Source organism: Ctenopharyngodon idella, chromosome 18 (assembly GCF_019924925.1).
Source record: "Ctenopharyngodon idella isolate HZGC_01 chromosome 18, HZGC01, whole genome shotgun sequence".
In the NCBI taxonomy this organism is placed as follows: domain Eukaryota; kingdom Metazoa; phylum Chordata; class Actinopteri; order Cypriniformes; family Xenocyprididae; genus Ctenopharyngodon; species Ctenopharyngodon idella.
This window is the reverse complement of record NC_067237.1, coordinates 3679961-3704829: the sequence shown is the minus strand read 5'-3', so window position 1 is coordinate 3704829 and position 24869 is coordinate 3679961. Positions and strand designations below refer to the sequence as shown.

Below are 24869 nucleotides of genomic sequence, written 5' to 3'. Positions count from 1 at the left end.
ATGTTGCAATATTGCTTATTTCTTCACTCATTTGCAGAAAGTAGGGGCAGTACACTTAAAGGTACAACTTTCTCCCCCTAAAGGGTGCATATTAGTATCTTAGAGTAGTAATATGTACCCTTAAGGAACTACTATGAACCTTTTATGGGTAAATAAGGTCATTTTTTTCTGGCAGCGTTCTGTTCATCCTTGATTAGATGCATTGTAATACTTTAAGACATCATAAAAATGACAACAACTTCTAAAACTGACTAAGAGTCAGTGTACAAGCTGTTCTAAAATACTACCTAGGGTAATTTAGATTCATCAATGTATAATATTTTTTACGTTTTACTATTTTCAATAGTGTCACATTTATATTTTAGGAATATGTATATTTAAAACAACTCCAAAGCATATGTGAGAAGTTTTTTTTTTAATAAGAAGAGAACATAACAAACATTAAGAACATACCATGAAACGATCAACCAAATAAAGCAATATATATATATATATATATATATTAAGACACTTATCTTCTAAGCCCAATGGACAAAAAGCTGGGTTTAAATAAAACTAAACAGTACAAGAACATCAATTCTGACCTGCTTTCTTACAAGACTTGCAAGAAATTTGTTTATGAATGACATGATGGCTTGAGACAAAGTTTTTATTATTAAAACTGCTTTAAGACCTCTGAGGGAGATTTTAAAATGACAAGATCTTACAAAAATACATCATGGCAATTTCGTTAGGGTCTGTATAATTTTCTGATAAAAAGGTAGTTACAAAAGCATTTTTGTAACAAAACAATCCCACCCCTCCCCAACAGTGAAGAACAGAGAGGTCACTAGTGCAAAGTATTGTATGGAAATGGCCCTTAGTGCATTGTCTGCTGATCTAAGTAAGAGCCGAAGCTGAGCATTGGCACACTGGAATAACAGTGAAAGGTCTTTGACATCTTTTTCATGAATCTTACTCTAAAAAGGGAAGTCTGAAAAACAAATAAGCTGGATTTACCACAGTTTAATCCATCTTTGTCAAACTTTTATCTCTTTATATATATATATATATATACTTAACACAAAATTCTTCAGAATATACAAAACGACTTCATGGCCAAGTGTAAAAAAAAGTAATTCTTCAGCTTCTCTGAGGGACAAGCATAATGATACACACTCTCCTTACATGTGCACTGTATGTTAGTGCACTTCAAATGAACATGCGTTATGCCGTAACACAAAACAGGAGAGTTTCCCTGTAACACAGTAACACCTGCTCACAGCAGTAACCTGAACTCAATCATGCTCATGTCCTCTTATTGTCACATTGTTTACGTAACTTCACAACACAAAATCGCACAAGATATATTAAATTCTTCCCTTCATAAATAAATGCCTAACTCCTGCTTCCCCAAAACAGTATATACACATGGCATCATTTGTATACATCTTCTGTGTTACATCCAAAAACCAAAAACGTTTAGTTCCTGAATATATGTTAATTAAATTAGTTTCTGTAAAATAGCATTGGAACCCGTCCCTTGGTTCTGGTAAAAGCATTTTTCTCAGCATCACTCTTAAAAATAAAGGTTCTTATTGGCATCTAGGGTTCCAAAAAAGAACCTTCAACATCCATGGAACCCTTTCATTGCACAAAAGGTTCTTTAGTAGAAAAAGGGTTCTTTTAACATGTTCTTCACACTAAGAAAAAATGGTTCTTTTAAAAACTGTTCATTGAAAGGTTCTTTGGGGAACAAAAATGTTTCTTATATGCAGTGTTACTTTTAAAAGTAATGCATTACAATGTTGCGTTACTCCCTAAAAAAGTAACTAATTGCATTACTTAGTTACCTTTTATGGAAAGTAATGCGTTACATCACTAGTTACTTGAAAAAAGTAATCTGATTACGTACATAACTCAAGTTACTTGTAATGCGTTACTCCCAACACTGCTTATATGAAATCACCCCCTTTATTTTTAAGAGTGCAGGAAACATATTGATGGCAAAGCAAGCTCTGAGTTGAAGATGTCCTGCCATTAAGAGTCTGTAGAGTTCAAATGGCTGGTAAGCACATTAGGATGCATTGAGGACAGACCTGCTGTAGAGGGTCTGGTAATACGCACCAGAGTCAATGGCGGATGGACCAGCAGTGTCATAGATCTGTTTGGCGGCCATGGGAGAAGATGTGGTGTAGCTGTTGTAAGCCATCACCTGGTCCTGGTACGACTTGAGGTCCATCTTCTGCTCGTTGGACATGAGATTGGTGATGGAGAACGGATGGTTGAAATTGTAGTGTGGGTCCATGGACTTCAGAGGGTCGTTCTGCGGGTCCAGATGCTGCATTGGACTGGCCAACAGGTGAGGGCTGCCGCCCATGCCCTGAGAGTGCAGGTGCGAGCCAGACAGGGGCATGGAGGAGGACACCGAAGATGGGATCGGCACTGGCGAGCTGTGTGAAAGGTTGGGCGCTTGAGAGGGGCAGTCCAGCTGCACCAGGCTCCTCTGCTGCTCCTCCGAGGCTGATCCGGCATGGGAGCTGTCGGAATGGGCAGAGTCGGCACCTTCGGAGCCGGTGGCGGGACTGTGCTCCTCCTGCATGCCCTCACCGCTGTGGCCGCCTTTGGCGGCACCGCCACCCTCCTGGGACTTGGTCGAGCTCTTTTTACCGTTTTTTTCCTCGATCTTGAAGCGCTTCTGGCGACGCAGGTAGCAGCCGTTCTCGAACATGTTCCCAGAATTGGGATGCAATGCCCAGTAGGAGCCCTTGCCGGGCTTGTCGGGCGAACGTGCCACTTTGACGAAGCAGTCGTTGAAGGACAGAGAGTGGCGGATGGAGTTCTGCCAGCGCTGCTGGTTCTCGCGGTAGTATGGGAACAGATCCATGATCCACTGGTAGATTTCGTTGAGGGTTAGCATCTTGCTGTTGGACTGCTGGATCGCCATCGTGATGAGGGATATGTAGGAGTATGGTGGCTTGGCGTGGGTCAGAGAGCGACGGTAGGGCTTCGGCATCTCCTTAGTCCGGTTAAGAGAGGTAGGAGAGGGATAGCTGATCTGGGACATGGGCTGACCCATGCTTTGGTAATGCGAGAGGGGACCCAGCGAGGAGGCTGAAGAGCCCAGCTGGGTCAGAGAACTGGGGTTCAGAGAGGAGGGGGACAGGCTCATGTGGTTAGGGCCTCCACCCATGCCGCTCAATGGGCTGCTGTTGAGAGCTGTGCTGGGATAGCCCATATTCATGCTGGATGTGGAACAGGCTGAGTTCAGATTTATGTAGCTGTTCAAGCTGCTCACTGAGTTCATGGCGCTCGGAGAGGAATACATCTAAAAGAAAATAAAACAGGACATTAATGTTTCACCTTCAATATGTTATCAAGAGTTTAGTAACTATGAAACAAAATCTAACAGTTTATAAACACACACAACATTAGATTATAACAGCATTTCACCTAAGGCTTCTATATTATAAAGTTAATGCTAAACTACAATACAACCTAACTTTGTTATATTCTAAGTTTCTGTTATTACACGATTTGTATAGAATTAAGTGTAATTTAAGTGTTTTATAATGAACTCTTTTAATTTCGTTTTAAAATATAAAACGAAATTTCAGTTAAAATAGCACTATTGTGATGTTTTAACCGTCGGTGTTAAAATAGCAATCTTAGAATGAGTCTCAAAATTAGAAATAAACACAAAGAAATACTAAATAAACAAATAAATAATAATAATAATTAGGCTACAATTTTGGCGCAGTGTTTGCGGTCGCAATATTTTAGGCAGCAATAACACAAGTTTGAATGGAAATGCGCACATATAGAATGGAGAATGCTGCTTTATGAATAAACAATTCTCTATTTTATAAAATTCACAGATAACGTTTTCTGGCCTATTGGCATGTAAAACGAGTGCACGAGAATGTAACGTAAAATTAAAATCGAAATCTAACCGAAAACTAAATGTCGACTCTTAAAAATATAATTTATTCCATTAATAAAATAATAGTAACGTGCAAAAATGACATCTCTATAGATGATATTTTATTATCCTATTTAATGTTACATGTTATTTCGAATTCTATCTATCTATCTATCTATCTATCTATCTATCATCATATTCTTGTATTAAAAATATATATTTGATTAACTATCAATCGAATATTGAAGACTTTCCAAAACTTACCTCGCTTGCCTCACTGTAGAAAGCATTCCATTCCGGAATTTCATGTGATTCCATCTTCACGGAGCTCAACATCCCCAAATAAAGTTGTAACTCGTAAGAAAGTGACCGGAGACTAACCGTGTATTAAAATACCCTTGTGTTTTTTTTTTTTTTTCCTCAGCGGTTTTGTAAAAAAAAAAAAAAAAAAAAAAAAAAACCCCAACAACAACAAAACCGTCCCACAAGACGACACACTTTGTAATTCCACGTAATATTACAGCATGAACCGTAATAAAAAAGTTAGGCTCTTCTGTTGTCTTCAGTCCCGTGGATCAATCAGTTGGTTTCTCATGATTGGGTAACTTAGTTCTCTCAGTTCTTGTGTGTGGAAGGACCCGTAAACATTTTCAAGTAATCCCGAGAAGTCCAAAGTGAAGCTGTCGTGGAGACTGTGTCAGGTCTCTGTGGTGAGTACTGTAGAAAAAGCCTCACCTCAGGCTTTAAACACGCGCAGGTGAGGGACCGCCCAAAACAGGCCCCGGGATTCAGGAAGACGTCCCTAAAGGTCTCTCTTGCCCCCTGCTGTTCTGTATATTGGCCAGCCGACGCGTCCATCTCAATTGTCATCCCAGACAACTTCAGGCCTAGAATGAAAATGAATAGAAATGTAGAAGATTTGGGGCAACTTACAGAAGGTTGGGCTTATAGATAGATAGATAGATACTGGTGTTTTATGTTCTTTGGCTTTTTTCTTGAGTGAGGTTTTTGACATGCGAATAGACTTGCTTTTGATTTGTCAATCATTTGATTCCGTCATCAGTGATGTGTTCAGGGTGGTATAAGCTCATCAGGGCTTAAACTCATCACGGCGGGGCTCCACATCAGTAATCTGAGGTGCCAGTTTTAAAAGTTGTTAAATCCCCTCGGCTATCACTTTCACGACGGTCACAGTAAGAGAAGGACGGTGATTAATTCTCGAAATTTAAAAAAGATGATCTCATGCCGTCTTTTCTCAAACCTGAGGAGGACATATGCGATTGTTTATTGAAGAACTACAAGAGAATCAAAATACGTTGATTTGATGGTTAAAGGCGCAGTATGAGATTCGAAAATATGCAAATAGCTTATAGGTATGCGACAAAACCGCCTTTTCGTTTTAATTACAAATTTATCGTAGTTTTTTGTTCATTTTTCATCCTATAGCTAGCCTATTATTTTGTTTTTAATTAGCCTATATTTTATTAGGCCTATCATTACTTTATTTCAAGCAAATCGCTTTTATTTGCGAGTTTAGCCTTCATTTTCCTGGTCAAAAGCAGATTCGAATTTTGAAGTCTTTCCACAAATTTTCAGTGAGAACATCTGTGAACTTTTCCTGGCTTGAAATGACCCGTGAAGATGCGACTGTAGTAGCTATGTGAATACACATCTGTTGTTAGGCGCAGACAGGAACATCACAATGTCAATGCATTTCCTAATGGCTAATGAATGGAGATGTAATTGATCAATTGGCGGGGGGTCGACAGGATTAGGAGAGACCTGACCCCCAAAATGCAATTTATGAGATGTTCCCATGAAACAACAACCGTTGTATATCTACAAACATGTCAATCTAAAATAGATAGAGAATTATTCACTCTCCAGTTGCTCTTAATTTTATGATAGCTTGTATCAAATCAGATGGGATTTTTCCACTGAGAAATTTCAGCGAATGTTCCTATGTGTGTGTGCACATGATCAAGAATAAAAGACAAAAACTGTCTTAAGAATTGCAGACTTGTCTATGTAGTGTTCGGCACGCTTTTCTTCCTCTGTAATCCCCGCGCGCGGTGTCTTGAGATGGTGTATTGGCGAACACACATCTGAACATCCTCCTGCTGGCTCAGCGCTTCTCATGCCAATGCAGCGGCGCATCGTTCATTAACACCTCTATAATTGGATAACAATAGTCTTAATGGGTGACGCTAATGGAGGAAGCAGAATATTAGAAACGTGTCTTAAGGCTTTTGAGGAGTCGAACAGCAGTGAGTCATTAATGATAGTCTAACAGATTGAAAATACGAAGAATTCACATGGAAGACTTCAGATAATAAGCAGACTTCAGGCAGGAAGTTTTCACCCTAAAACTATTAAAATAAATACAAAGAGTTTGAAGAACAATAGCAATATCTGTATTTGTCGTAATATAGGCTATTACTGTAGTTATATGTAATATATTAAAAATGTACTTGAGTAGCCTACACTTAAGTGGCTTTTTATTTCATTAATGTTATACATTAGCCTATCTGCAAGCACACTTTATAGGCTACTTCTAAGATTTGACTGCACATTCAATACAATTAAGCGCAATTGGGGGTCTTTTATGTGACTAGAAGACTGATTTTAAGTCATTTTTTCCCCTTGAACATCAACGAATCACATGTTCCATAAGTCTATTTTTATGTACTTATCAGAAATATACTTAAAATTACAAGTACTTGACAGAAAAGTCTGTGTATTTGGCCTATACTTGTACTTAATCTTTTGATCGAGATATACTTAAAAGTATTCTAAGTATTATTGATTGAGTAGCCTATTAAATACTTTCTTTTACTGTCTGATGAGCTTACATTGTTTGAAAATATTGATTTATGAAGAGAACAGATATGCTCTGAATTCTGAGTATGTGAATTTTTGTGAAGTCACTGGTAGTAAACTATAATGATGTCAAGTTCACTTAAAGAAAACTTACATGTATACTTGCAGTATAAAACTACTAAACTAATAGTTTAATGAGAGTATACTTCATAAACTATAAAAGTATTTAATAGTAAACTATCGGTATACCTATAAGTTCACTTACAGTGCAAATAAAAAGTTGTGTACTTAAAGTTCACTGCTTAATGTATAGGCTATTAAAGTTATATGTAATTTATTGAAAGTGTACTTGAGTAGCCTACACTTAAGTGGCCTTTTTTTAGTATTAGTATTATTAATATTATATTAGCCTATCTGCAAGCACACTTTATAGGCTACTTCTAAGATTTGACTGCACATTCAATACAATTAAGCACAATTAAAGGGGGCTCTTTTATGTGACTAAATGTAAAAGACTGATTTTAAGTAAACATTAGGTTTTTTCCCCTGAAAATCAACGAATCACGTGTTCCATGTCTGACCACCCTCACAAAAAATAAGTTTATTCAAGTGTGCTATAGCTTTAAGTTTATTTGTATGTACATCTCATAAATATACTTAAAATTAAGTACACAATAAAAAATGTTGGGTTGAAAATAGACAAACCCAGCGGTTGGGTTAAATGTTTGGCCACTGGGCAGTTTTATTTAACTCAACTATTGTTAAAAAATGACTATATGGCTGGCTTAAAATGAACCCAAAATATGTTGGATATTAAAAATCAGACACATAATTACTGTCAGGCAACAATAAAAGGTGAACATTTGTTAATAAGCAATTTAATATATGTTTATTGTTAAATTATTATTTGTTAAACTGATTAATAAATGTTCATTTATTAAACATTAATAAATGTTAATTTTGGGTTCATTTTAAGCAAGTAATACAGTAATTTTTAAACAATATTAGAGTTAAGTGAAACTACCCAGCATGTTGGGCAAACATTTAACCCCACTGTTGGGTTAAAACAACCCAGTTGTTGGGTTTGTCCATTTTCAACTCAACTTAGGTTGTTTTTAACCCAGCATTTTTTAGAGTGTACAACTTGAGAGTATATTTAGCCTTTTGATCGAAATACTTAAAAGTATTCTAAGTATTACTCTTTTGATTAAGCCTATTAAATACTTTCTTTTACATACTGTCTTATGAACTTACATTGTTTATATTACAAATATATTTTATAAACAAATATTGATTTATAAAGAAAACAGATATGCTCCTAATTCTGAGTGTGAATTTTTGTCCACTAAACTATAACGATGTTAAGTTCACTTAAAGAAAACTTACATGTATACTTGCAGGATAAAACTACTAAACTAGTAGTTTAATAAGAGTATATGTCAAAGTGTACTTTCATAAACTATAAAAGTATTTAACTAGCAGTATACCTATAAGTTCACTTGTAGTAGTTACAGTGCAAACGAAAAACTGTACTCAAAAAAATGTGTAGCCTACTCAAAGTTTACTACTGTTACACTTTATGTAGGCTACTTAAAAGTATACTTTTATACACTAAAAAATGGGCCAATTTAGTCACAAGTAGTACTGAAATAGTATACTTACTACATAAAGTTTACTTTAAAATATACAGTACTTGAACTTTAAGCATATAGGCCTACTTAATAAAACGATATACTTATTTTTTTTATAAGGTCAATGGTTTGGCCAATCATTTTGCTGAGTCTGCATATTCTATTCTATTCTATTCTATTCTATAGAAAAGTATATATGTAAAATTACACAAAGTTCTTTTGAGGTTTTACACGCTGCAAAATGCATGAAAAAGTTAGAAAGGTTATTGTTTTAAAAGTAAATCCTTTGCCCCTATATTGTGTTGTTGGAATTTTTGGTTTATACAGACTTTACAAATACTGTCCAGTCCCATGAGGTGTAATGGCATTCATGTCACTAAATACTGTTTGTTTTACATTTCATTTCACTGCTTATCAACTAAATCAAGTGTTTACTAAACAACCCGATACAGTTCTCGTTCTGTTTCAATATGTTGTAGAATATTTCCATCTGCTGGACAAAGTTTAGCATTACAGCAAATGACAAAACCGATGAGAGGAACCCACCAGACTTTCACTGTTCATTTAAAATCATTGAGATACTATTATAGTTTTAATTTTTGCTTTATTTTATTGTTTTTATTTTTATTAGGCTTTTTTTTTTAAATGTCTATTTTTACTCTTTAATTTTAGTTAACGTTTATTTTATTTCAAGTGACAAAAATGTTTTAATGATTTTAGTTGTAGTAAACACTAACCCTGCCTTCAAGCAAATTGACAATTACCTAGATATTGCAGTGGGTCAGAGATCTGACAACATTCAAAGTGACCTGGATTAACTGCTAACTAACTGTAAAACATCATGTATGTTCGAAAATACTGTAAACAGATCTAAACGGTGACATTTGAAATCATGTCCTTTCCCACACACAAACAGCAGATAAGCAGAGACTACAAGAAAGCAAACATGTTCTAACCTTGAACGCTTTATATGAATCTCCAGTAGGTATAAAAACAAGCCAGCGAGGTTTACACATAATCACACTTTCATAATGACTAATTCAAAGTCCAGCGCAGTTCCACCTTTTATTGGGTCATACCGTTTCCACATCGGACTTGTGTAGTTTTCCAAGTTAACTAGGCTGTAAAAATGTTTAGCCAGATAACCTAAAACTAATTCAAGTGTTATTCAAGTCAAAAAAGAAATGATTTATTACTGGAAAACCTGACTACACTGTGGAAGTCATTTGAAGGGTTAAATAGGCACATCATTAAAAATGAACAAAGTCTCCGAGTTTGTGAAAAGTCAATCTTTTAATTTAAATACAATTTAAGCTGTAACATAAAAGCCGATTAAACAGAGGTCTTACAGAACAGTACTTTGTGCATTTATATATTTAGTCATATATTTTTCAATGTCATAAAACAAGACTGAAGACATGTCAAAACATTATGGAGAACCCAAGCTACAAGGGCCCAAATATGTTTGGGGCCACCGTTTATTGGACTACCTGTCTAATATAAGCTGGTTCTTTCAAATCTTTTATCATTACATTAAAACAATTATCATAAAGTATGACTTTAACATGTAAAAACGGAAAGAAAAAACATATACTTGTAAAAAAACAGAGTGGCTCTGTTGTCGTAATATTAAACTAGTCATCGCCTCCAAGGATTTTAAAAGCCAATGGGTTACAATAGAAAATATAGCGATCTGCTTACTCGTAATAAAAATCTATTGTGTGTCTACCCATAAGTTCCCAATGTAAAACATTCCCCATATCTGTCCTCGTTGTCTGATGAAAGCCACGAAACCATTTTACCACAAAAATATATGTTATAGCATCATATGATACGACAATATTCAGCTTGTCTATCTTTGGTTTTCTATTCATTCAAAGACTTAGTGGTACATAAAGCAACATAGTATCAAATCTAGAGATTGCACATCTATAACCATTGAAAGGGATAACAATCTACACGGAGTAAAAAACATAAAGATATCTATTATACATGCTGTATCAAGAAGCAATCTGAAGGAAGGGCTTTTAGCACTTAGTAATATTCCTGGACTAGTTTTATGCAGCATAGACAACAGCAAAAACAAAAGTGGGCCTGAAGTCGGTGCAGTTCTGTGATTGTGAAGGAAGCCGCCTTTGCGAACAAGCTTCCCGCTGTACAATCTGCATCTGTCTGGTGGTTTGTAGCACATTCTGGGAAATCACTGCTCACCCCACTGGGTCTTTGAAATGCGTTTCTTGTCATAGTAAATACCACATGGTATACGTGAACCTGGTTTCACTTTGCAGGACTGAAAGCTCTTAAGAATCGACAGGGGCCAACAAATTTATGAGTCTGAAATAAGTGCTGGAGGGTTTAATACATGGGCATCTCTGAAGAGAAAAATGGCTGTGTTCTCCTTCGTCTTGGCTGAAAGAGAGACGGTGAAGGGAAGGAAAATGAGGGGGGGAAAGACAGTGAAGGGCAAGAGGGGGCCTGGTTAGATGGAGGAAGAGGATCTGCCCACCAGCAGTCGTCTCTTCAGTGCCGTGGGTCACACGATCACAGCGGCCATCTTTAGGGCTCAGGATCGCAGCTCCCTCAGAGTGAGGTGTAGTTCTGTTAGGGAGGCATTAAAATACATGTTAACATATATTATAAATAATATACACACACTCAAAAGTTTGGGGTTGGTACAATGTAATGTTTTTGAAATCAAAGCTGCATTTATTTGATCAAAAATACAGTAAAAAAAACAGTAATATTGTGAATTTTTATTACAATTTAAAATAACTCTTTTCTGCTGGAAAATATTGTAAAATGCAATTTATTCCTGAATCATTACTCCAGTCTTTGGTGTCACATGATCCTTCAGAAATCATTCTAGTATGCTGATTTACTGCTCAAGAAAATGTTATTATCATCATCAATGTTGAAAACAGTTGTGCTGCTTAATACACTGCAAAAAATGCTTTTATTTAGCATTTTTGTCTCGTTTCCAGTCCAAATATCTAAAAATGATGATTAAGATATTTTTTCTTGTTTTCTGGAAAAAAAAAAAAATCAAAATGAAGCGAGTTTTTGCTTAAAACAAGCAAAATTATCTGCCAATGGGGTAAGAAAAATAATCTTGTTTCTGTTTGAATTCTTGTTTCTGTCCCAAACAGAAACAAGCTTATTTTTCTTACCCCACTGGCAGATAATTGTCCTTGTTTTCAGCAAAAACTCCCTTCATTTTGATTTTTTTCCCCCAGAAAACAAGAAAAAAAAAAAAAAATGTCATTTTACTTATCTAGTAAAGCATCTGGATTTAAGAATATTTAGATATTTGGACTGGAAACAAGACAAAAATACGAAGTAAGAAAAGCATTTTTTGCAGTGTATTTTTGTGAAAACCATTTTTCAGGATTCTCTGCTGAATAGAAAGTTCAAAAGAACGACATTTATTTGAAACAAATCTTTTGTAACATTATAAATGTTTTTACTGTCACATTTGATCAATTTAATGCATCCTTTCTGAATTATGCATGTTTTCTAACCTGCTGCTGGCCGTTAGGGGTCTCTTTCCTTCTTCACCTTCACATCACCTGCCAGGATTGTAGAGATCTCGCCTTGCATGAAGGCCCACGGCACGTTGGAGCCCACGAGGGGGCACTTCTCCCCGCTGGGGCAGTACACTTCACTTCCTGAGCCCTGTCTGCGGATGAAGTCTCGGGTGCAAGGGAAGCAGAACTTGTGCCCGGGCACAGATGGACACTGGACGAAGTGTGTGTCCTCTAGGCGCTCGTGACAGATGGTGCAGCAGAGAGGGGCGCCGCCGCCTGCGGCTCCTCCTGAGCCTTCGGCTCCCATAACGGCACCCTGGTCAGAGAGGGGCACGGTGACGGTCGTGGTCGGCCCTCCCGAGCTACTGCCAGCCGATGGTTCTCCGTTGCGTGACGCCAGCCGCCGCTGACCGCCGGGCGAAGGACTGGTGCTGTTCTGACGGCCTGCGTTCGCCGAGTGGCTTCCGCTGCCGCCGGGAGCATCTTTAGGGGTGGCAGTGCCGACGTTGTCAGCCACGCTCATGAGCGCAGTGATGGGCGAAGGGTCACTACTGTGGGCCTCCGGTGGCTGTCCTGCGCTGGCTAGCGAGGTGGCGGGCATATGGCCGGGAATGCCAGGGTACACACCGAGGGACCAGTGCTGGCGCATTTCCTCTGAGGTCATCCTCTCGGTGCCTTCCGGCTCGGGCGAGGCTTTGCGTCTGCGTACTCTGGGCTGCGTGGGACGGCCGATGTGGCAGAGCGCGGTGGGCAACATGGAGCAGCTGGCATCCAGGTACGGCTGTGGGAGGGCATCCGGGGCCGGTGCGTCTTTGAACGCCCGCACTGCATCGCTGAGAAGCTCTGACAGGAGACGCCAGTCGCCGGTGCCATGCCTCTTCTCATACTCCACGTATTTGTAGCCGGAGTTGATGACCTTGCCAGTGTCTTTCTGAGAGTCGTGGAACATCTGTTTGACTAGCGCTAACACGCTGGAGAACACGTTACCAGACCCGCACGGGTACTCGACGAACACCTTCAGCTCAAACTCAACCATCAGCTTGACGTCAAAGGCGAACACCCTCCCCACCAGGCCGTGGTCCTTCTTAAAGCGGACATTGAACGGGGTGCAGCCAGAAAGGGTGTGCAGGGCCTCGCGCATGTGTTTGGGCCGTCCCGCCCAATCATCCGCGCGGTTCCTTACACTTTCGGAGAGCTCGGTGAGTGCTTCAGCATTCCTCTGCTTCTCCTTGAGCTCCTTTTCAAACTCAGGGCTCATGAAAGAAGCCACACCCACATTCATCCCCATGCCCAGGGCCTGTCTTTTACTGATCTCGTTCAACATGGGAGCAGAAATGGTCAAGGGGGCACCTCCGGCTCGGGCATTCAGACCAGGCATGGCGGTCAGCAGACCATGAGGGGCTCCGACAAGCCCCTGCGCCATTAAATTGGGTGGCACAGCCCCCACCAAAGTCCTCCTGGCAGTAGGACTCTGCCTACTCACCTCAGGCGGACCTCCATCTTCCAGTCTAGGCAGCCCGTTGGGCAGCCTGCTGGACCCATACTCTCCCCTTCCCCGTTCATATCGCTCGGAGGGCGGTCTGCCGGCCTCCATAGGACCCTCCTTACCAGCGGGACCGTGTTTACCGCCAGGCTGCGGACCCGGAGATCTGCCGTCCTGCATCACGTGTGTTCGCTTGAGCTGCCGCGCCGTGTCGATGAGCAACTCTATTCTGTCCGCGCCCTCGTAGTTCACACAGCCTCTGCACACGGCCTCGCTGAAGTCCCAAATCATGGCCCAAGGCATCTTTGGCAGGTCGCAAAGGTAGCACCATTGCCGCCTGGAAGATGCCTGCGAGGAAGAGGACATATTTGATAGGCCCTCGCGATCTTGCGTTCTCAAATCCACCCTGAATCTCTTTCACAGTCAGCCTCCGAGCGTTTGCGATCGACTATTTCCTCGTTACGGACGACTATATACAACTCCGTCGGATTTTGTGTCATTCAGAATCGAGGTGTTTGATGTTTCTGCCAAGTCGTCTGGGCCGCAGAGTTTCTCCTGGAAGACGTTCCGAAAGTTACGCAACTCTGAGCCGTTGGATTGTGGGAAGTGTAGTTTTGTACAGCTGAACGCGCTCTTCACTCGTAGTGCTTTTGCCCAAAGAAAGTCCTTTATTTTTTATAAATAAAGTCCTCAGATATTAATGGAAGAGAGGCATCAGTCATCACATCATCTTTTTGTTGTAAGGCTCACAATATATATGTAAAATAACTTATTTAATTATATTTATTGCGGAAAATAATTTGTATGTATTTAATGTATCATTATTGTCTTGCCTTTTATTTATTTAGAATATATTTTATATAATTTATTTTATTAGATTTATCTCGAACTATAATGACATATATTGCATCGTTGTTGTTGTTTTTCTTTTGGTTATAAAAAGATTATTGTAATGACAATTGCTTAGTCAAATAAAACGTAACCACTCCAGCAATATTGATAAATGTGAATAACTGCTATATGTTCAGGCAAAAATGTTATTCGACTGCAATTCCCAGTTTACAAATAGTTAACGTCACGTCCGCTATTCCTAACGACGTGTTTCAAAAACTTCCGGTGTTATATTACAGAAATGACGTTCCATGTTACTGTAGTAAGCGCTCGTCTTTTGTTTACGGGTTTAACTGTTTGATTCTGTTTAAGATGATATACTCTTGATACTTATTTCTAAAGCATAATGTTACCATGTTTGAATTTTTTTTTTACTTGAAAATCGTCTAAGCAAGCTTATTTTATTAAAATGTTAGCATTTGGTTAATATTTGCTTAGAACAAATAGTAATCACTTCTTTTTAATTTATAAACAGGAAATGACAGGACAGAACAGTCTATGCAAATATACTGGTTGAATAAATACAGTAGTCAACATTTGAAGTGGATCAAAAACGTTCATCAAAGTTGTCCTAAGAACTAAGTTGTCCTAAAAAGAAGGTTTTAGGACAACTTTGATGAATGGTTTTGATCCACTTCAAATGTTGACTACTATAGTTATACATATTATACAATACACAACCACTTACAGTATAGTTTTAGTTTAGGCTAATAACAACATTAAAAAAGACAAAAAAGCAATGGGCTTGTGATTTTTTTCCCTTTTTTTTTTGTAAACTCATTGTGTTGAATGTTCCATCATATTTTATGATGGTGACTGTGGATGAAGATCCTGTTTTCCACTTCTGTCTGATTCGGATTGCTGCTCCAGAATGGCAGGAGGAGGCTGGTCTGTGTTTGTTTCTGCTGCAGACCTGCGGTAATGCTTACAAACTGTGTACAACCCTTGTGTGAGGAAGAGCACAGAGATGGTGCTGTAGTAACCTCCATATACAAGAAACTGTAAAAGAAGGGCCAAAATACAGGTTAATACAAACATTCATGGCTATTCTTTTACTCTCATGAAAATCTTTTTAACCCTATAAAGCTCACTGTTTTCATATTTTATACATTCATTTCTGAGCCACTCCACCGAATGGGTGCCATTTCTGTCCCCAGGACATTTTATGTATAAATATGCATGAAAAATTAACTCTAAAATACATTTTATTATTAAGCAAAGTGTCCTGAACATTAATCTAACTGCAAATTTAAAATATATAATTTAAAACATTAAAAACTACTGAGAATACTAAAAAAATAGTATTTGTTACATGTCCCCGTTATATAAACCTAAACTTTATCATGAAATATAATCATTAAAATCTTTCAGAAATCTTATTTTTGCATTGTTGTGTTACTCCATATACCATCTATGCTAAACAAAAAAATTTCATAAGAAATCCATAATATGTTATATAAAATATACATTTTAGTCGTGTCCCCAGGTTTTCACTCAGTCCTGTTACCCTCACACATTGCCCCCTCTAAAAAACTTGGAACATTCCACAAGACACATTTTCAACAGGAAGTTGCATCATCTGGATCTTATGCAGGCCATGAGAAGACCAAAAGTAAGTCCTCTCATTTTAATTTCTGTATATTTGATGAAATTATGAATGAGAGGGTCAATCTCAATGTACTGTCCTGTTACCTAAATTATTTCTTAGATGTTATTTGTTTATTTTAAAAATATTAACTTTAGGTAAGTCACTAGAAGTTGCTCAGTGTCCTCATGCTATTAGCATGTACGCCTTGTGGCCATATGTCATGTGTTTGATAATTTTTTGCTTAAAAACTCAATCCTGTTACTTTCAGTCCTGTTACTCATATGAAAAATAACAGGAGTGAGTAGAGTCCTCTGCTTTGTTGATTTAATAGTGTGAATATTTTGTTGATATAAATACTGTTCACCTGTATCATGAGTTTTACAGTTGAAATTACTTAAATTGTAGATTTTTAGGATTAGTTTTAGGATGTGAATACCATACTTGCAGGGAGCCAGTCCACCACGAAGTGACTTAATCTTTTTGTCTTTTTCTTTCTTATCTTTTGTAGAAGATGGAGAGAACCCATACTATGCAGTTGCCTGAAACACCCACCCATGGCATGATGCAAGGGAAGGAGTGAAACACACCCGCAACCCTCTCTTTTCCCCCCTTTTTTGTCTTTCCTTCCCTCCCTCTCCCCCTCTCTCTTACCCCTCTCTCTTCACCCCTCCCCCCTTTCTCTTCCACCCTTTCTCTTCCACCCTTTCTCTTCCACCCTTTCTCTTCCCCCCTCTCTCCTTTCTTTCTCTTTCCACCTCCTTCGCTGTGAAGTACTACTAGCACACAGCACATCCCTTCAACACAGAAATCTCACTCACACACATGCACACACATATGGACACTCATTCCTGTTATCCAATGTTTATTCCTGTTACTAAATTTATTTTTCTAAAAAAAAAAAAAAAAAAAGTTAAACCACTGTTTTTATCAGTTTTGTTTGATCCATCATTTACACAATTGTTAAATAAATTAAACTATTAAAAAAATTATAAACTTGTGGCTTCTGTCTTCTTTAATGAAGAAATGTTTTGCATTTTGTATTAAAATACACCTTGCCTTAATATAAAGTGATTTTTTTATTTTTGTCACAAATATCAATTATTTGAACAAATAAGCAGCCATTTCTTTAAAATAAACACTTTCTTTAGGTGAATACAAAGGAATTAACTGACATGATTTTTAAATGGCACATGAGTTTTGGTAACAGGACTGAGAAAACATGCATCCATCTTCTGCTTTGAAACCTTGTAAAAAATTAAATAAAGTTGCCTGAGATTGACCAATAAACATTTTGAGTAGTTAAATATGTGTAGTATTAGATTCAGTGTTGAAAAAAGATAAAAAATAAAGTTTAATTTTGAAGAGTTACAACATGCAAATGTCACCCATTCGGTGGAATGGCCCATCTACGGCCTCTAAATGATCAACATGATCAAAACTTTGCTGAAAAACCTGTTGTACACAATCTACTACATGCCTTCTGTCATCTGAATGATAGTTTATCCTTTTTAGCAATAAGAGGACTTTTAGTATAATTGTAAAACTGTCCACCTGTCTTTTTGCTCTGAAATCTTTACTGATTTTCATTTGTTCATCTCTCTGTCATCATTAAATTGCACTGCATTATATATTTTACTCCAACAATAAAAACTACAGAGCTTTGATCATAAAACTAAGCATTTAAAATATCTTCTTACTAAGACTGTGAGATATAGTGTGACAACTGATATTTACATGTGTTATGGTTAATTGACATCTTCTTGAGTAGACAAAGCTACATTCTCACTATCGGTCATAAAAGTCTGATGTATCAAATATGATACAAAACATAAAACATATGCTAACTTTTTGATTTTCTTTTATATTTTGTCTACATGTTCAATAAACTGTTCATTTTCCAAAAAAAGAAAAAAAATCTTGTCTATTATTTTGTATGTTAGGCTTTACAGGCTTTCACTCTGTTCCATGTAGTGAGCACTTACCTGTGTTGTAATTTTCAGTCCCAAGGCTGAATTGTCCACCACAACAGCAGTAAGTATAGTTTGAAGTGTAAGGGCAACAAAAGTGTTAATGCCAAAAGTTAGAGCATAACATTCCATAGAGAGGTTAACTGCGATCTGAAACCTTCCAGCAAAAGGAAAAAAAAGAAGGACAAACAAGTTAGTCAAGGAGAAAACTCACTGCTAAAAAAACAAACTTAAGTGTTGCTGCCTTAAATTTTTTAAGTACAATCATCTTGGCCGTATAAGTAATTTCGACTTATAACAAATTATATTAAACTGACTGTCACCATCCTACTGGCGGGACACTTAGTGCTCTTTTTTATTATTCCCCTCTCACATATTTTAGTAATCATCATAAATAAGGTATCATTTGAAAGCTTAAAGAAACACTCATTTTCCAGAAGAAAATGAGGCTCATTTTCCAACTCCCCTAGAGTTAAACAGCTGAGTTTTACCGTTTTCGAATCCATTCAGTCCGGGTCTGGCGGTACCACTTTTAGCATAGCTTAGCATAGTTCATTGAATCTGATTAGACCGTTAGCATCTCGCTCAAAAATGACCAAAGACTTTCGATATTTTTCCTATTTAAAACTTGACTCTTCTGTAGTTACATCGTGTACTAAGACCGACGGAAAACGAAAAGTTGCGATTTTCTAGGCCGATATGGCAAGGAACTATATTGTCATTCCGGCGTAATAATCAAGGAAATTTGCTGCCGTACCATGGGTGCAGCAGGTGCAATGATATTACGCAGCGCCTAGTCCCCAGCTAACTCTCCAACTACACAAACTTAGACTATTTTCAGTACTGCGTAATATCAATATCGAAACTCTTTGGTCATTTTTGAGCGAGATGCTAACGGTCTAATCAGATTCAATGATCTATGCTAAGCTATGCTAAAAGTGGTACCGCCAGACCCGGAGATCGGCTGAATGGATTCGAAAATGGTAAAACTCAACTGTTTAACTCTAGGGGAGTTGGAAAATGAGCCTATTTTCAAAAATAGTGCAGTGTTCCTTTAAAAACTCTATTTTATCCTATGAAAACCATTTTGAAATTGGATATTGTGTTACCATGGAAACTACTTTAAGTCCTTTTGGCGTGCTCCTCCCCCTAGTGGGCGTTTCATGTTTCATATTACAAAATGTATTTGAACTATTTTATAATCAAACATTTTTCTAATCTTGATAAAACACATCATTGGAAAGGTCTGAAACTGGTTCCATATTTGGTGACTGTTTTGTGATAGAAGTGATATTGTGACAGGAATGTATTAATTTGTTACATGAGAACACATAAAAAAAAAAGGAATGTGGGTGTCACCTGGTGGCAGTTTTTGATATTATGCCTAAACAAAATTTAATAGGAACTTCAATTTATGTGATATCAACTTCAAATTTGGAACACAACTTGGTTTGATATATGGCTTTGATTTTATATCAATTTTAACATAAAAATTATGTTGTAAAATATTTCACTTCAGCAATAATCTGCCAAGGTTCTTCTTTAAAAAGAGACTGTATTCCTGTATTCCCGAGGTCTGTATTCCAAAGAATTCATGAATTACAACCATTTAAATTTGGATAGTGCATTTTCATGTCTATGCTCAAAAAGGGAAGAGAGAGTTAAGGGGTTAAAAATGAGTTAAATCTTGTATAACTAATAAAAAATGTTGAAAATGGCTTAACTGGTTTGCTGAGTTAAAGTAATGTAAAAAACACATTGTGTGTGTGTGTGTGTGTGTATATATATATATATATATATATATATAAAATTAAAACTGTAATTACATTTATTATAGTATTATTATTATTATAGTATTATATTATAAATATTATACATAATATATTATATAATTATATAACTTATATATACATTCATAAATTAATCTTATGCTTTCTGCACATTGTATAATGGATAACTTACATTGTGATTGTGATGAGGAACATGTACGAAGCTTTGAAGATAGCGTAGCCTCCGTAACACAGCCAGATATTGTTAGTGAGGCCCATGAGAAAGACACACCCTGCACCTACGGCAGAGAAAACACCCAGAGAGAGCTCGCCCCACACCCCCCACTGGACTCTGATATAACTCACAGAGAACGCTGCAGCTGCACCTGAAAGCAACAATCACAACATCACTCACAATAAGAGAATCTGTGAACAAAGACGAGGCACAATGGAAGGCAACAAATAAATCGGAGAAACGCATTTAGACTCATCTTTATTCTGTGTGGTACTCAGTACTCATTTATGTTGCCTTTGTTGGAATGTTCTTGTCAAGACATCAAAACTGGGAGACAGTCTTTTCTGCTGCAATTAAAGTGACTACTAACCAAACCCCTACTGCTGTAATTGCTTAAATTATCTTCCCCACACATACTGGGCTGTTGAATTCCTATGCAGTCTGCATAACAATTAAGTGTAAGAAGACTTCTGCTCGACGCATATGATGATTTGATGTATAATTTACGGATAAAGCAGGATTGGTTCGGTTTGCCCATCGTTCTCCAGTTGGAGGTTTACACATATGCGGGAACTGCAGGAGGTTCGTGAGTTGATAAAAAGCTAATATTTAATCAAATGAAAAAATAAAATAAATAAATGTTGCTGCAGAATTAATTGAAATAAAGCTAAAATCACAATAGCTTAGTGCGATTATCGAATCAAAGGGTATTATTAAAAGGTAGGTTAGGTAGGTAACATATACAAAACATGTTTCAAAGCTAGCTTGCTATTGCTAGCCTCTCTGAAATTGCCTACCCTACCTTTAATTAAATAAGCAGTCTGTCGTGCTGAGTGTTTCAGAGTGAAGAGCAGCAATGTGTTTCACGTGTGCACTTTACAGTGTTTTTAGTGTTTACACTAGCCTCCTAGGTCATGAATCATCGTGTACATGAATTCGGGCACTGGTAAGGACAGTGAGGACCCTGGCTCATTACACATTAGGACAACAATGACGACTCTATTTCCAGTGACATGACAACGTCCTCATTGTACAACATCACTACTGGTATTTATGAACAACAGCTGATATCTTTCCGACATTATTTTTTAATGTTATTTGAAGTACATTATGATAAACACTTTGCTTTTTACGTATTTGTGCAACATTTCAGCCATAAATAAATTATAAATGTCAGCTAGATTATGTTCATTACCTGTCTAGCGATAAATGTTTATACTTAAATATAATGAAATAATGGTTTGTATTTTAAAAAACATCTATTGCGTGTCATTATGTGTAGTAAATTGGCTCAAATTTCTGTTAAGGTAACATAGTGAGCATCGATGCTCCCTGGTTTTCATGGTGCATTGTGGGACTACTTAGGGAGCGAATGTTTCAGAGCACTGGTAGGATTTTGCGATTGACACGGCCCTTAAAATGGCTGACTCTCTGATAGTACTACTGAACTAGGGAGCTGATTATGATGCACCCTTTATTTACACATTCGCACAATTTCCAAATTTTTGTAATTAGAAGTTTACGGCATTTCATCAGTATTCTGCCAAAACAAAAATTTGAAGAATCGAACGTTTAAAAGCAGAGAATTTAAAACATAAATATTAGTATTGTAATTTGCAGCGTATAAAGTAGAATAATTATTTGGTACTTAATTATCAAATATTCAGGAATGTAATTTACAACAGTAATTATCATTTTTATAATTAGAATTAAAACAATATAATAATAATAATCATCATCATCCATATAGGTGCAGCTCTATATAAATTAAATGTGTACTAAAAAAGGCAGCAAGATATTTGATCTATTTTACATCTTATATGATGATTAACCAACATCAGAGAACCATGACAATGCAAATTTTTCATAAATAATTGAAATATTAATCTTGGGGGGGTACTTCTTGTAAATAATTTACATCTAAATGTTTGGGAACCTCTGGGTTAGGCATAGTCTGATATCATTAAAGATAATGGCTTTATTACACTTTTGATAGTGTTCTGGTGAATAAAGTCTTTGAGTTTAATGTCTAATCAGATGCGCTCACTAAAATATTCCACAAAATGCCTCACCTACAAGTGTGCAGATGGCCTCCACTCCACCATTATACACAGAGGACGTACTGGAGGGCTCAATGTGGTCCCACATCAGCTGGACGTAGTTGAAGACCTGTCCATATCCAGCTGTAGCCAGAGCCCACCAGAGGGACCACTGCAGCAGAGTTTTGGAGGAGTAGGATTCTTTGAGACTCTTCCACATTTGTTTTCCGGAAGTTTTAATGTTTCCCCAAGCACAGCATATTCCTGTATCCTCCTTTGCTAGATCCATTCCTTCTCCGGATGAGTCTGCAACCTCGTTCAGTGTCTGCGTAGACACCTCCACCTTCTTTTTAAAAAACATTCCTTGTTGAGGCATTGGCAGGACCAAAGAAACACAGAAAGCCACTGCCATTAGACCCAGAGTAATAGTGTTTACATGGAAGTAGCTTGTGCCAGCTAATGATATTAACAGCTGCCCTAATGTGGCTCCAAATGTATAGCCAGTCAGCATGGCACTGCGAACGTACCCCGTGGCTCGCTGGTAGCGTTCAGGAGGTATGACGCTGTAGATATATGAAAAATAGGCCACTTCGGTGGAGGTGACCATTGCAAAGTTGAACTGTAGGTAGGTCAGAGCGGTCAAGCTGTTAGCAAAGCACAGAATTATATAATTTGTGACAAGAAAAAGGCCTTGAACTACAATTAAAGGTTTGTATCTAAGCAAATCTGTCAGGAGGAAGACTGGGCAGAGCACGGTCAGATATGAGTATGTCCAGATGGGAAACAGGTAGTTTGTTACCTGGATGAAAGGAAAGAAGATTGTTTTTTGGTCATTTGAATATGAGACTGTAGGAAATGTTAAAGGCACAATATAGAAGATTTTAGGATTAAAATATCCAAACACCACTAGAACAGTGTTATATATTTTGTTGACTTGTGTACTTACATTATCCTAAATGTTTCCAAGAATGTTTAAATCCAGAGAAATAAGCAATTGACCCTTCGCCGGGAGTTTGACTGACAAGCGATCTAACCAATCATAATGCCGAATCTGCCATTTTGTCCGACAAAGCAGTCAGGAGTTAGAAGATTAACCTCGGTGGACTTGAACTTGAAAAATGGTGTGTATTTACGTCTTTCCGAGTTTTAAACAACATTCCTTCTCATGTTCATTCATGTTTATTTGATGCTATAAATTAACTAATAGGAAGAGATGATCGGTTCACGAGCCGCTTGAGCTAAGGCACTACAGCAATCTGTCATGACACATTAAAGAGCCACAAAATGGTTTTTATTGTTCGAATTTCTTAAAAAAAATTACACAATTTGAAAGCTGTGACTTTGTTTAATATCATAAGTAACCTGCTCTGTCTTGTCTGTTGACGTGTTGTCAGTGTCCTCTTTGCTCTGCGATGTATTTTATACTGCGTGTGGCATGACAGCGCCATGACTTGTCGGACAAAACAACAGTAAGGGGGGCGGGTCTTTGCGAAGGGTCAATTTTAACCAGGACACGGACCATGTCCGTACGTTGCCTATCAATGACATACCCATGTTACACTCGATTTTCAGTTTTATTTTGTAGAAACCATGTTAACACCAAAGACGCTTTAATATTTTATGTTTATGTGTTAATATGATATACTGTATTAGACAACACCTCCCATGATTCCGCGAAATCAAGGCATCATCGAGCTACATCTTTGTTTTGAATAAGCGACCTCTAGTGGCGAAAATTACACAGTGTGCCTTTAAAGTAAATGATTTTAAATCAGTGCAGCTAATTAAAGAGGTAAATTGCGTAACAGACATTTTTAAGATAAGACTGACAAAGCATGTGTAGCATGGGTGCGACATCGTCATTAGTAATCAATGGAGATTGTTAATGCAGTTAGCCAATATTATAAACAGTTTAAGTTTAATTTTGAGCTGCTGATGTTTTAAAATAGATGATTATTGTGATTATTGTTACCTGTTACCTATTATTGTGATTATATGTTACCTGGTTTGGGTAAGGAAATCTGTTTTTAAGAGCTTCTATACATCAACCTAACAAAATCCAGTCAAGACAGCCATCTTTTATCATTTCTATTGTAATGGGAGTGTAAAAAATCCATATTGTCCTGGCAGAAAATTATTAGTACCTTTTCCGTTAAGTTCAGGGACATTTTCTTCAACCCTAAAACACAACACAATGCAATGCGTAATTCGAAACGTGGGTGAAACGCCTGTGAAAAATCAATGTAGAAACTTCCTTCATATTAATACAGTACATTGGGCCCTATTTTACGGACTATTGTTGTTATATGTCCTTCAATCTCTAAGCCAACATGCAAATGTAAAAAAGCAATCCTCACCACTTCCTCTGAGATGTTTTTGGGTCCCACTAAATAAGGTGTAAGGAAAGGCTCTGCAGGTCTGCAGTTGGCAAAGAAACCATAAAGAGAGAGTAAAACAGTGGGTAAGACCCAGTCTGACCTCTTCATTTTCTTCCAGAAATTCATTCTTATCTGCCTGTCTATGTTTTCCACTACCACAAGATTATGTCTCTCCTTTTAGGTCCAGGAACTGTTGGTTTGGTATATCTATTGGCGTTTTTGTTGTGCAGTGTAAAGTAAGCCAAGTCCAGTCCCTGATTCCCAGAAAAAGATCCTGTGCAAGGTTGGTAACAACATATTTATGATGGAGACTTTGATCTGTGTGCATGTACGCCCTAATTGTTGGTACATATGTGTATGTGTTGACAAAAGCTTTGATGACTTCGATTTAACCATAAAATGAATGATTAATCATTATCATTTAACTATAATATTCAGTTCAATTCAACACGTTTATTTGTATAGTTAATTAATAACTATTGATTCTTACAACGGAATGAATCAATACTGAATTTACTAAAGCTGGACAATGACAACATTTTCTTTAAGAGCTGCTGTGAAGCCAAAATTATTTACCAGTTATCATTGTAAAGCTGCTTTGACACAATCTGCATTGTAAAAAGCGCTATATAAATCAAGGTGA

The 24869-nt window shown here is 37.4% G+C and overlaps 3 protein-coding genes across 5 annotated transcripts; all 3 read right to left on the bottom strand.

Moving 5' to 3' along the window:
- Nucleotides 1–400: 400 nt before the first annotated feature.
- foxa3 (forkhead box A3) lies at nt 401–4636 on the bottom strand. The gene is made up of 2 exons (XM_051871118.1): nt 4166–4636; nt 401–3307 (listed from the first exon to the last, which is right to left on the bottom strand). The coding sequence occupies exons 1-2, from the start codon at nt 4235–4237 to the stop codon at nt 2057–2059; spliced, it is 1323 nt and encodes a 440-aa protein (XP_051727078.1). The 5' UTR covers nt 4238–4636; the 3' UTR covers nt 401–2056.
- A 4990-nt stretch (nt 4637–9626) lies between these two features.
- Nucleotides 9627–14503, bottom strand: irf2bp1 (interferon regulatory factor 2 binding protein 1). Its single transcript, XM_051870421.1, has 2 exons — nt 11871–14503; nt 9627–10950 (listed from the first exon to the last, which is right to left on the bottom strand). Exon 1 carries the CDS (start codon nt 13723–13725, stop codon nt 11884–11886), a length of 1842 nt encoding a protein of 613 aa, XP_051726381.1. The 5' UTR covers nt 13726–14503; the 3' UTR covers nt 9627–10950; nt 11871–11883.
- Nucleotides 14504–14694: 191 nt separating this feature from the next.
- slc19a3b (solute carrier family 19 member 3b) lies at nt 14695–24515 on the bottom strand. 3 transcript variants are annotated; one of them, XM_051870423.1, is made up of 6 exons: nt 24206–24330; nt 23993–24027; nt 21882–22647; nt 19768–19960; nt 17821–17962; nt 14695–15249 (listed from the first exon to the last, which is right to left on the bottom strand). In XM_051870423.1, exons 2-6 carry the CDS (start codon nt 24014–24016, stop codon nt 15055–15057), a joined length of 1320 nt encoding a protein of 439 aa, XP_051726383.1. In that variant the 5' UTR covers nt 24017–24027; nt 24206–24330; the 3' UTR covers nt 14695–15054. The 3 variants fall into 3 exon arrangements, with proteins under 3 accessions (XP_051726383.1, XP_051726382.1, XP_051726384.1); XM_051870422.1 differs by lacking the exon at nt 23993–24027 and having other exon boundaries at nt 24206–24515; XM_051870424.1 differs by lacking the exons at nt 23993–24027; nt 24206–24330 and adding an exon at nt 22795–23148.
- Nucleotides 24516–24869: the final 354 nt, after the last annotated feature.

Coding starts and splice junctions, on each gene's coding strand:
- foxa3 (XM_051871118.1), bottom strand. CDS start 4,237: ATGTTGAGCTCCGTGAAGATGGAATCACATGAAATTCCGGAATGGAAT. Junction 3,308..4,165: donor TCTACAGTGAGGCAAGCGAG/GTAAGTTTTGGA, acceptor ATTTTCTTTTAG/ATGTATTCCTCTCCGAGCGC.
- irf2bp1 (XM_051870421.1), bottom strand. CDS start 13,725: ATGTCCTCTTCCTCGCAGGCATCTTCCAGGCGGCAATGGTGCTACCTT.
- slc19a3b (XM_051870422.1), bottom strand. CDS start 24,352: ATGAATTTCTGGAAGAAAATGAAGAGGTCAGACTGGGTCTTACCCACT. Junction 17,963..19,767: donor TTCCTCATCACAATCACAAT/GTAAGTTATCCA, acceptor TTTTGCTGGAAG/GTTTCAGATCGCAGTTAACC. Junction 15,250..17,820: donor GACTGAAAATTACAACACAG/GTAAGTGCTCAC, acceptor CTTCTTTTACAG/TTTCTTGTATATGGAGGTTA.